Source organism: Nerophis ophidion, linkage group LG21 (assembly GCF_033978795.1).
Source record: "Nerophis ophidion isolate RoL-2023_Sa linkage group LG21, RoL_Noph_v1.0, whole genome shotgun sequence".
NCBI lineage: Eukaryota > Metazoa > Chordata > Actinopteri > Syngnathiformes > Syngnathidae > Nerophis > Nerophis ophidion.
Window position 1 is genome coordinate 26,682,115 of NC_084631.1, and position 13,265 is coordinate 26,695,379.

The 13,265-nt window shown below is 41.1% G+C and overlaps 1 protein-coding gene across 3 annotated transcripts in view; it reads left to right on the plus strand.

Annotated features, from left to right (window-relative positions):
• The window catches only part of LOC133539965 (cytoplasmic dynein 1 intermediate chain 1), a 167,196-nt gene extending 164,059 nt beyond the window's left edge, over positions 1 to 3,137 (plus strand). For 2 of the 3 annotated variants that reach the window (XM_061882387.1, XM_061882389.1), the window contains one exon: positions 202 to 3,136. In XM_061882387.1, coding sequence (XP_061738371.1) covers positions 202 to 312 — 111 coding nt within the window. In that variant the 3' untranslated portion in view covers positions 313 to 3,136. Of the gene's footprint in view, positions 1 to 201 lie in introns of all 3 variants that reach the window. The other variant, XM_061882388.1, reaches the window with a different exon arrangement.
• The last annotated feature ends 10,128 nt before the right edge of the window (positions 3,138 to 13,265 follow it).

Sequence of the window (13,265 nt, forward strand, 5' to 3'; positions counted from 1 at the left end):
GATGTGCAGGAAATGAGTGTCTCCATGGTGACATGCAAGATCCTCATTTAAATAGCACCACTTTTGCTATCAATTGCACGTGCAGTCTCTGCAAAATTCCTACTACCGGGAGAGCCAATACTAGCGCTTGTGAGTCAGCAGATCAGGACATAGGAGGTCAACTCCAGCTGACTTCAAACTCTTTTGCCGTCTTCCCTCCAGCTGGCCGTGGCCCACAGCGACGACTGGACACGCTTCGCCCGCACTCTGATGGAGATCCAAGCCAACCGTGCAGATGGCGAGGAGGAGGGGCCAATGGAGCTGGCGTCTTAGACCTCATGTGCCGTGTTGGCGTTGTGTCATGTTGCTTCTTGTCCTGGGCTGGGGTGTCCACATTTTTTCATCAATCACAGGAAATAAAAACGCAAAAGGGTGTCAAGTGAAAAGAAAAAGTAGGGATGCTCAAACTTCCTGCTGGTCAATAAAGATCCTGAGTGACATCTCCTATGTTTTCATGTCCTTGGTGCACACCTGCCCGGCGACTGACTTCATTGGGACACTCTAAACTGGCCTTTCAGGGCCCTGATAAGGTTTGATGTGTTTTAATTTGCTCACCATACTTAAAAAAGGTTATCTTGCCTTAGTTGTAAAATGTTAGCTGTCCAATTTTGTTTTCTTGACACAAATCTATATCTACTATTGCCTCTAAAAAATTAAATAAAAATGGCCTTCAGATATGTCAATTTTTCATTGGAAAATGTTTGGACACCCCTGATACAAAGGGTGAATACTTGTGTATGTATGTTTGTACAAACCCCGTTCCATATGAGTTGGGAAATTGTGTTAGATGTAAATATAAACAGAATACAATGATTTGTAAATCCTTTTCAACCCATATTCAGTGGAATATGCTACAAAGACAACATATTTGATGTTCAAACTCATAAACATTATTTATTTTTATTTTTTTTGCAACACGGCTGCAACACGTGACAAAGAAGTTGGGAAAAGTGGCAATAAATACTGATAAAGTTAAGGGATGCTCATCAAACACTTATATGGAACATCCCACAGGTGTGCAGGCTAATTTGGAACAGGTGGGTGCCATGTTTGGGTATAAAAGCAGCTTCCATTAAATGCTAAGTAATTCACAAACAAGGATGGGGCGAGGGTCACCACTTTGTAAGCAAATTGTCGAACGGTTTTAGAACATTTCTCAACGAGCTATTGCAAGGAATTTAGGGATTTTACCATCTACGGTCTGTAAAATCATCAAAAGGTTCAGAGAATCTGGAGTAATCACTGCATGTAAGCGATGATATTACGGACCTTTTTAATCCCTTAGGCGGTACTGCATCAAAAACCGACATCAGTGTGTAAAGTATATCACCACATGGGCTCAGGATCACTTCATAAAACCACAGTCAGTAACTACAGTTGGTAGCTACCTCTGTAAGTGCAAGTTAAAACTCCACTATGCAAAGCCAAACCTATTTATCAACAACACCTAGGAACGCCGTCGGCTTGGCTGGGCCCAAGCTCATCTAAGATGGACGGATGCAAAGTGGAAATGTGTTCTGTGGTCTGACGAGTCCACATTTCAAATTATATTTGGAAACTTTGGACAAAGAGGAAAATAACCATCCGGATTGTTATAGGTGCAAAGTTCAAAAGCCAGTATCTGTGATGGTATGGGGGTTCATTAGTGCCCAGGGCATGGGTAACTTACACATCTGTGAAGGCACCATTAATGCTGAATTGCCCATACATGTTTTGGAGCAACATATGTTGTCATCCAAGCAACGTTTTCATGCCAAGCCACATGTTAGAACAGCGTGGCTTCGTAAAAAAAGAGTGTGGGTACTTTCCTGGCCCGCCTGCAGTCCAGACCTGTCTCCCATGGAAAATGTGTGGTGCATTATTAAGCGTAAAATATAACAGCGGAGACCCCGGACTGTTGAACGACTGAAGCTCTACATAAAACAAGAATGGGAAAGAATTCCACTTTCAAAGCTTCAACAATTAGTTTCCTCAGTTCCCAAACAATTATTGAGTGTTGTTAAAAGAAAAGGTGACGTAACACAGTGGTGAACATGCCCTTTCCCAACTACTTTGGCACATGTTGCAGCCATGAACTTCTAAGTTAATTATTATTTGCAAAAACAAAATAAAGTTAATGAGTTTGAACATCAAATATGTTGTCTTTGTAGTGCATTCAATTGAATATGGGTTGGAAATGATTTGCAAATCATTGTATTCCGTCTATATTCACATCAAACACAATTTCCCAACTCATATGGAAACGGGCTTTGTATGTATGTATGTGGTATGTGTTTGTAGAGGACACTCCTGATATAAAGTCTCAATACTTACACATGTATTTATGTATGAATGTATGTAAGTATGTATTTGTTGAGGACAGACCGTCTCCCTCAACAGTAACATAAAGTCTATTTGCTATGGAAACCCATGTGCTGGTACAAAAATCAATTCATGTTGCCTTTAAATAGAAAAAGAAAATGTTTGTCTTTAGTTTTTTCGATCTGCTGCGACTCCTCGGAATACTTCAGGCCGACTTGAGACAAAAGTGCTGATGTTTACGAATGGCTTCACGTTGCATGGGCCGTATTCCTTTGGTGTTCCATGGACTACATTGTCACTTGTGCACTATATTCATATCCCTTTGGTGTTCTACGGACTACATTGTCACGTATACAATATATTCATATTCCTTTGGTGTTCCATGGACAACATTGTCTCATGTACACTATCTTCATATTTATTTGGTGGTCCATGGACTATATCGTCACATGTATAATGTCATCATATTCCTTTGGTGTTCCATGGACTACATTGTCACATGTACACTATCCTCATATTCCGTTGGGGTTCCATGGACTACATTGTCACATGTACACTATTCTCATATTTCTTTGGTGTACAATGGACTACATTGTCTCATGTAAATTTCTTTGATGTTCTAGGGACTGCATTGTCACATGTGTCCACCTTCATCTTCCATGGTGGTTGTCAACATCGTTGATACATAGCGATACTTTACTCTGTACTAAACCATGGAATAAATGTCTGAGCAGCCCAACAACATCTGTCCAAATCGACATCTGCACGCCGGCTCTCAAAGAGAAGTCTCTCATGTTGTTCGATGCAGTGGAAACTTACTTGGAAGGTTGTGAGTTCTGCTCATATAAAGTGCAGCAGGTGATTCCTGAGTGGCCCACTGGGAGGGCCAGGAAGGCCAATAAAGTCCTGATTAACAATCGATAATGATATTGTTCCATTTAAAGAAAAAATCAAAGATTTTATCAGCTGAGGTCTGAGATATCTACTCAACATCCCTTCCTCTCTCTCACACACACACACACACACACACACACACACACACACACACACTCACTCACACACACAGACCTCTGCTCAGCCAGATTTATTGTAAATGTCACACACCAACATAACAGTACTAAGACCACAGGCCAATTATTTTCAACAATTAACATTTTGTGCACTGTCACACACACCCAAACTCTCAGTTCAACCAAGTCCACAAACAAAAATATAATATTTTTTTTCAAACTGGGCATGTTGCTTAGTGGGACTTCTGGCATTCCTTGTCGTGGACAATCCTCTTCAAATCTGGCTTGTATTCCGTTGTTGCCACTCGAAGGAATTATTTTACAAAGCCTGTTTCCATATGAGTTGGGAAATTGTGTTAGATGTAAATATAAACGAAATACAATGATTTGCAAATCCTTTTCAACCCATATTCAGTTGAATATGCTACAAAGACAACAGGTTTAATGTTCAAACTGATAAAAAAAAATTTTTTAGCAAATAATCATTAACTTTAGAAATTGATGCCAGCAACACGTGACAAAGAAGTTGGGAAAGGTGGCAATAAATACTGATAAAGTTGAGGAATTCTCATCAAACACTTATTTGGAACATCCCACAGGTGTGCAGGCTAACTGGGAACAGGTGGGTGCCATGATTGGGTAAAAAAACTGCTTCCATGAAATGCTAAGTCATTCACAAACAAGGATGGGGCGAGGGTCACTAAATTGTAAGCAAATTGTCGAACAGTTTTAAAACAACATTTCTCAACTTGCTATTGCAAGGAATTTATGGATTTTACCATCTATGGTCCGTAAAATCATCAAAAGGTTGAGAGAATCTGGAGAATTCACTGCACCTAAGTGATGATATTACGGACCTTTGATCCCTCAGGCGGTACTGCATAAAAAACCGACATCAGTGTGTAAATGATATCACCACATGGGCTCAGGAACACTTCATAAAACCACTGTCAGTTACTACTATGCAAAGCGAAAGCCATTTATCAACAACACAAAGGAACGCTGCCGGCTTGGCTGGGCCTGAGCTCATCTAAGATGGACTGATGCAAAGTGGAAAAGTGTTCTGTGGTCTGACGAGTCCACATTTCAAATTATATTTGGAAACTGTGGACGTGGTGTCCTCCAGAACAAAGAGGAAAATAACCATCCGGATTGTTATAGGCGCAAAGTTCAAAAGCCAGCATCTGTTATGGTATGGGGGTGTATTAGTGTCTAAAACATGGGTAACTTACACATCTGTGAAGGCACCAATAATGCTGAATGGTTCATACAGGTTTTGGAGCAACATATGTTGTCATCCAAGTAACGTTATCATGGACGCCCCTGCTTATTTCAGCCAAAGAATGCTAAGCCACGTGTTACAACAGCGCGGCTTCGTAGTAAAAGATTGCGGGTACTTTCCTGGCCCGCCTGCAGTCCAGACCTGTCTCGATGAGAGACAGGTCTGGACTGCAGGCGATGAAGCGTAAAAGCGTAAAATACGACAACAAGACCCCGGACTGTTGAACAACTTAAACTGTACATCAAGCAAAAATGGGAAAGAATTCCACTTTCAAAGCTTCAACAAATAGTTTCCTCAGTTCCCAAACATTTATTGAGTGTTGTTAAAATAAAATGTGATCTAACATAGTGGTGAACATGCCTTTTCCCAACTACTTTGGCACGTGTTGCAGCCATGAAATTCAAAGTTAATAGTCATTTGGAAAAAAAAACCAATAAGTTTATGAGTTTGAACATCAAATATCTTGTCTTTGTAATGCATTCAATTGAATATGGGTTGAAAAGGATTTGCAAATCATTTTATTTCGTTTATATGTACATCTAACACAATTTTCCAACTCATATGGAAATGGGGTTTGTACATGGGTGTCAGTCAGAACAGGTCGATGCTTTGATTTCACATGTTTCAGGGTAGAAAACACAGACTCGCAGACGTATGTTGACTCAAACATTAACAGTATCTTAAGCGCGGTTTGACATTGGGGTATTTTTCCATTGGCAGACTGGCTTTTAGCAGAGTGGGAAAATGCCTTAAATCTCCGTTTTGAATATGCACCTTGAACAGCTTCGGTTTGTTGACGAACGCAAACACACTTTGTGCCAGGTCAGGCAGCATTTTTAACTTACCCTGCAGGGCCAGGTTCAGTCTGTTCAAGTGACACAGCATGTCGACCAAAAAGGCCAGATCCATAATCCACTCGAGGTCCGAGAGCTCGGGATAGTCCTTGTCCTTCTCTTCCATGTACAGTTTCGTAGCATCCAAAAGCGAGAGAGTACCTTATCTTTTGACAGCCACCTAACAGTGCAATGCAGGCCAGGGCACCTGGGAGCCCTTGGTCCAGCTCAGCGATAAGATTCCTGACTCCCTGTGGTTTAGTGCTTGTGTGCGGATGTAGTTGATGATTTCCATCACAGGCTTCATGACATTGTCTAAATTCAATGATCTAGACACAACTGGCTCCTTGTGGATAATCCATCCATCCATTTTCTACCGCTTATTCCCTTTTGGGGTCGCGGGGGGCGCTGGCGCCTATGTCAGCTACAATCGGGCGGAAGGCGGGGTACACCCTGGACAAGTCGCCACCTCATCGCAGGGCCAACACAGATAGACAGACAACATTCACACTCACATTCACACACTAGGGCCAATTTAATGTTGCCAATCAAACTATCCCCAGGTGCATGTCTTTGGAGGTGGGAGGAAGCCGGAGTACCCGGAGGGAACCCACGCATTCACGGGGAGAACATGCAAACTCCACACAGAAAGATCCCGAGCCTGGATTTGAACCCAGGACTGCAGGACCTTCGTATTGTGAGGCAGACGCACTAACCCCTCTGCCACCGTGAAGCCTCCCTGTGGATAATGCAGTGGAAATTCCAAAACTCGGGAAATGTTTTGTCAACTTTGCACAGCCCCACAAGCCCATTCACAGATTTGATCATGGCTGGTGCTCCATCCGTGGCTATTGCAGTTAGTTTCTGTATGGACAGATTTGCTTTTGCAGATGCAGCCATCCGAGGGTGGACGCTCCCCTTTCCCCTCCCTTATCTCTCCTGCTTGCTTCTTTGTTTTGTGTTGTTTTAACTTTCTTGTTGCCTCTTTTAGCACTGCTCTCCAAATCTAAACATTGGAACTATTTAACTGGCCTCAACAAAATTGACAAGATCTTCAGTTTGGGGGAACCTGCTGTCGTGACGAAGCGGTTGTTGCTGGACACACGACGGACTCTTGGCGACCCTTTTCTGTCGAGGACGTGAAAATATCCATCTATTCGGAATTATGAAAACAGGACATCTGCTGATTGGAGTAAGTGTTGCTCTGGTTTGTCGACAAATTGGTAGTTGCTGGCAGTCCTTCAAAGTACCCCAAAGCTGCCACAAATGATTGGAGGATGCGGGAAGAACTATGGATTACATCGGACTGTCTACCCCGCCGTTTTTGAGGACCAGTCGTAGACAATTTTAGAGTGGAAAGCAAATTTTATTTTCACTCGCATACAAATCATTTTAACTTGGATTTTTTCCCTGGCTTCGAGACTCTCCCGAAGATCACTGCAGGAAGACACAACAAACTCCCTTTTTTGTCTCTCATGGACACACACCTGTTGTTGTGAACTTTGGACTAGCTACGGCAAATACATCAAGGCCGCGGAACAGAGACACACCATGGGCTTATACACACACACACACACACACACACACACACACACACACACACACACAAACATCCACAAAAAAATATACGCCACATACACCCTCCTGTCCCCCAATCCAACGACCTCGACACAATCCCATAGGGGTGATGAATGTATGGTCAGCGCCTGAGAGCTGCGACCTACCACCATGACCTTAAACTACCTTCCCCCTGTTGCTAGATATCTCGAGATGCATGTTGTAAAATGTATATGTGCTTTGCTATGGAGGTTTTTTCTCACTCCGAACTGGGCCCCCTTAGGAGCCCAGTCTGGATTGTATTTTTTTACTCATTCTTCCCCAGCGTACTTGTTCTGTAACCCTGTACACTGTTTGTTTGTCTAATCTTGAACAGGTTTGTGCTGAAAATAAAGTTTCGTTGTACTTGTTGCAATGACAATAAAGACCTACCTACCTATGCCACGGGTTCTGTGTTTTTATGGCACAAAATCAAGGAGTTCTTCTTTTATCACACAATCATTTGACACAGACCCTGCAAATATTGCCAACCGAGACTTGTCTTGTATGTTACAACTCTTCTCCAATGCGACACTAAAATACTCACATGCTTGAAGGTCAAAGTGCAACTGTGATTCAATAGCCGTGTTAATGTCCGATATTCTGCGTTCAACAGTGTGGCGGGACACTTGGACTTCTGATACCCATCTTTTTAGTTTGTCGTCTTCAGGAAACAACATTTCAACAGCGTCAATGAGGCATTTTTTTAAGGAAGTAGCCTTCATTGTATGGCATTTTAGCCTGTGCAATGTTCCAAGCCAGTTGATACGATGCAAGCATTACGGGCTCTGAGTGCTTTGTACATTCTTTTAAAAACTGTTTCTGCTTTTCTGACTGACTTTTTAAAGTGGCTAACTTGTGCTTGCGAAGTTCTGTCCCTTTTGGAAATTCCTAGTCGATGTTAGCATGGAGTGAGCTGAAGTGACGCTGAAGATTTGAAGCTTTGAAATGCGCTAATGACGTCTGAAATATGAGGCGGAATGGCTTGCCATTATGTTCAACAAAAAAATATAAACTCTCCCACTCTGTTAAATATGTCCCGTGTTCTTCTTTGTATTTTCGTTTTGCTGTGCTTTTTTCCCCCTGCCATTTTCAAAGCGAACTTGTCACAAATTGTTTACTACTGTGATCTCACGCACATGCACGTTTGACGTCACTCAAACCGGCTTCAGCTTTTTCTTCTTATGTGCAACTCAAACCGGCTCAAGGCAAGTGAAAAAAGTAATTCAAATATTGCAATCCAAGTGTTTCCTTTTTTTTGTGATGATCTTTTCTTTCACTCAGTACGGCTTTTTAACAATTCTGCGTCGCATCGTTAGAATTACGGCCGATAGAAGAACGCCACAGTGTTTTTACAAGCTAGATTTTGAGAAAATGCCCTCTTTGTGCTGAGCGGAAGTCAATGAAGAGGCCGTGTGTCTCGGTCACGCTGGATTTTGGGAAATGTAGAGTTTTTCGTCCCAGCGAACACCAAGGACAGTAGTTATGCTTCAGTACAGTAACGCGGCAACGTGGACCTCCGACATCAAAGAGTTTTTCGTGTCTACACCTCGTGGGCACTAATAGAATTAAGCGCCGCGGGTTGGCAAGGCATGATCTAAGGTCTGTAATATCATCAAAAGGTTCAGAGAATCTGGAGAAATCACTGCATGTCACGGTAGCAAGGCTGAAACCAACATTGAACGCCCGTGACCTTTGATCCCTCAGGAGGTACTGCATCAAAAAGCAACATCAGTGTGTAAAGAATATCACCACATGGGCTCAGGAACACTTCAGAAAACCACTGGCAGTAACTACAGTTTGTCGCTACATCTGTAAGTGCAAGTTAGAACTCTACTATGCAAAGCGAAAGCCATTTACTAACAACACCCAGTAATGCGAGCTCATCTAAGATGGACTGATGCATAGTGGAAAAGTGTTCTGTGGTCTGACAAGTCCACATTTAAAAAATGTATTTTAGAAAATGAGGACGATGTGTCCTCCGGAACAAAGAGGAAAATAACCATCTGTATTGTTCTAGGCACAAAGCCAGCATCTGTGATGGTATGGGAGTGTATTAGTGCCCAAGAAATGGGTAACTTACACATCTGTGAAGGCACCATTAAGTGTTTTGGAGCTAACATATGTTGCCATCCAAGCAATGCTATCATGGACGCCCCTGCTTATTTCAGCAAGCCACGTGTTACAACAGCGTGGCTTCATAGTAAAAGAAAGAGGACACCAGACTGGCCTCTCTGTAGTCCAGACCTGTCTCCCTTGAAAATGTGTGGTGCATTATGAAGTGTAAAGTACCATATCGGAGACAACGGACTGTTGAACAACTTAAGCTGAACATCAAGCAAGATTGGGAAATAATTCCACCAGAAAAGTTTTAAAAATTGGTCCCCTTAGTTCCTAAACTTTTACTGAGTTTTGTTAAAGGGAAAGGCCATGTAACAGAGTGGTAAAAATGCCCCTGTGCCAACTTTTTTGCAATGTGTTGCTGACATTAAATAAAAACAATTTATTTGCAAAAAAAAATAAAATTCTCAGTTCGAACATTAATTATCTTGTTTTTGCAGTTTATTCAATTGAATATAAGTTGTAAGAGATTTGCAAATCATTGTATTCGTTTTTTATTTACAAATTACGCAATGTGTCAACTTCACTGGTTTTAGGTTTTGTACATGTATGAATGATTTGGGCTGATATGGGAACAGTATCGGCTAATATTCAAGGCTTCAGAATTGATATTGTATAAAAAAATTATGTCAGTGAGATTGTAACAAATAAATGTTTTCTACAAAGTAGATAGTAGGATGTCAAATGGTATGAGATATGCATCAGAGTCAGTATTACAGTAGATGATTGACAAGTGACATTTCACTGGCTGGCAGGCGACACCAAGGCGCTGCTGAAGCTGCGACCCTTCATCAATTAACGAGAAAAAAGGCTCCCATGATATTTTGTTGCTTCTCTTTATCGTTCAGTGACTGAAATGAATACAAATTGATAGAATGTGGCCTGCCTGGAACTTTAAATACACAGACATTGTTATTATAATAACAATGTTTTTTATGTCAAATGTATTTTTATTTTCATAATGCTCAAACAGCATGTTAAATGTGCAAATTTTAATGTTGCTCATGTGCATTTATTAGAAAAAAATGAATAAGGTTACTCGATTTATGGAAGAAGTTAATCGATAGCTGCAGCCCTGAATTTATTAAATGGATTCGTTTTTTACTTATAAAAAATAACACCATGAAAAAAACAACAACATGGCAATACTTATTCTCACCAAATGTCAAGTGACGGCAGGAACGACTTATTTGTATTTTATTTGGTTGGACTTGACTTATTGCCATAAAAAATGTGTTCATCTTAATGATCTCATTTTGTGAATCACAACCTCATCATTTATTCATCAGAACTATGTTACTTGTTGCAAACTTAGCACAGGGAGTGGGCAAACGTGCAAGAAAGGGAAGAGACACGCTCTGCTTCTTCCTCCTCCTTTTCGGACATGTTGTAATGACAAATGCGACATCTCATACGTGAATGCATATGTCATTCAGTTCTTGTTGGTTTGCAGCAATGAAAAGGGGAAGTCAACAAACCTTCCAATGGAGCGAGGACTGCTGAGACGTCTTGTGGAGAAACACATGACAGGTGTCACACTCACCCCTGCTTCATACTGCCATCTGATCTTGGAATCAGCAACTATTCAAATCTCAAATCGAATCAAGCATATCTGATTGAGGGGGTGGGATTAATGCCACACTCCGTCAAGGTTGTTAACCATCACACACACACACACACACACACACACATACACACACACACACACACACACACACACACACACACACACACACACACACACACACACACACACACACACACACACGGTCCAAGCCTGGCCACAGCAGTGTATGATATAAAAAGCAATGCAAGGGCAAGGCCATTATTTCATCACCTGCCCGTTCCCCCTGCTCCTCCTGGTGAGAAGGAAGGGGGGGCAGACAATGGGAGGTAATGAGAGCAAGGCACACTGTCAAAGTGACTGCTGACGGCATGGCACCCCCAACCACTTGGCATGAATGGCCTCAATCATCATTACCATCAACTGCACCTCTTGACTATTTACTCTTGACCACTTTGGGGGCTTTGTGATGAGCTATTTAGGAGGTCAGCGACGGCCACCTGGGGGCGGAAAGGGACCACCCGCACCCAGGCACCAAATGACCATATACACTATGGCTCTTTAGTTCATAGTTCCAAATGACCACAAATGGCTCTGTAGTTCATAGTTTCAAATGACCATGTATTGCTCCTTAGTTCATAGTTCTAAATGACCATATATGGCTCTTTAGTTCATAGTTCCAAATGACCATAAATGGTGCTTTAAATCATAGTTCCAAATGACCATATATGGCTCTTTAGTTCATAGTTCCAAATGACCATATATGGCTCTTTAGTTCATACTGCCAAATTACCATACTTGGCTCTTTAGTTCATTGTTCCAAATGACCATATATGGCTCTGTAGTTCATTGTTCCAAATGACCACATATGGCTCTTTAGTTCATTGTTCAAAATGATCATTGTGGCTCTTTAGTTCATAGTTCCAAATGACCATATATGGCTCTGTAGTGCATAGTTCCAAATGACCATATATGGCTCTGTAGTTCATAGTTTCAAAAGACCATGTATTGCTCCTTAGTTCATAGTTCTAAATGACCATATATGGCTCTTTAGTTCATAGTTCCAAATGACCATAAATGGTGCTTTAAATCATTGTTCCAAATGACCATATATGGCTCTTTAGTTCACAGTTCCAAATGAACATATATGGCTCTTTAGTTCATACTGCCAAATGAAAATACTTGGCTCTTTAGTTCATTGTTCCAAATGACCATATATGGCTCTGTAGTTCATTGTTCCAAATGACCACATATGGCTCTTTAGTTCATTGTTCAAAATGATCATTGTGGCTCTTTAGTTCATAGTTACAAATGACCATACATGGCTCTGTAGTGCATAGATCCAAATGACCATATATGGCTCTGTAGTTCATAGTTTCAAATGATCATATATGGCTCTTTAGTGCATTGTTCCAAATGACCATATATGGCTCTGTAGTTCATAGTTACAAATGACCAAATATGGTTCTTTGGGTCATAGTTCCAAATTACCATATACGGGCCTTTAGGTCATAGTTCCAAATGACCATATATGGCTCTTTAGTTCATAGTTCAAAATGACCATATATGGCTCTTTAGTTCATAGTTCCAAATGACTGTATATGGCTCTTTACTGCATAGTTCCAAATGACCATATATGGCTCTGTAGTTCATAGTTCCAAATGATCATATATGGCTCTTTAGTTCATACTTTCAAATGACCATATATGGCTCTTTAGTTTATAGTTCCAAATGACCAAATATAGTCCTTTAGTTCAAAGTACCAAATGACCAAAAATGGGTCTTTAGGTCATGGTTCCAAATGACCATTTATGGCGCTGTAGTTCTTAATTCCAAATGACCATGTATGGCTATGTAGTTCATGGTCCCATATCACCATATAAAGCACTTTTGGTCAAAGTTCCATAAGACCCCAGGAAGACTAGTCTCCACTGCGGTGTAGACTAATGGGGAACCTTAATAAACTAAACTAAACTAGGACCGAATATAATTTTGTAGTTCATAGTTCGAAATGACCATGAATGGCTCTGTAGTTCATAGTTTCTAATAACCATATATGGCTCTTTAGTTCATAGTTCCAAATGACCATATATGGCTTCTTAGTTCATAGTTCCAAATGATCATATATAGCACTTTAGTTCACGGTTCCAAATGACCATATATGGCTCATTTGTTTATCTTTCCAAATGACCGTATATGGCTCTTTAGTTCATAGTTCCCAATGACCATATACGGCTCTTGAGATCTTAGTTCATTCTTTCACTTGGATCTTTATGGAGCGATACTGGACAGTGATGCTGATTCAGTGAACCTGATAATGACATTCATGGCCACTCAAGTGAAGACTCAAGATAATGGTATGCTACGTCCTTTGGTATTAAGGCTACGGTTGCGTACAGTAAAGGAGTAAATGCAAAAAACAACTTGGATGGGCAATACGGCAAAACAAAATATATTGTAGAGGCTGCAGACGGACCAATTCGGTGCAGCAGAGGCTGACTTTTGGGACGTGGAACGTC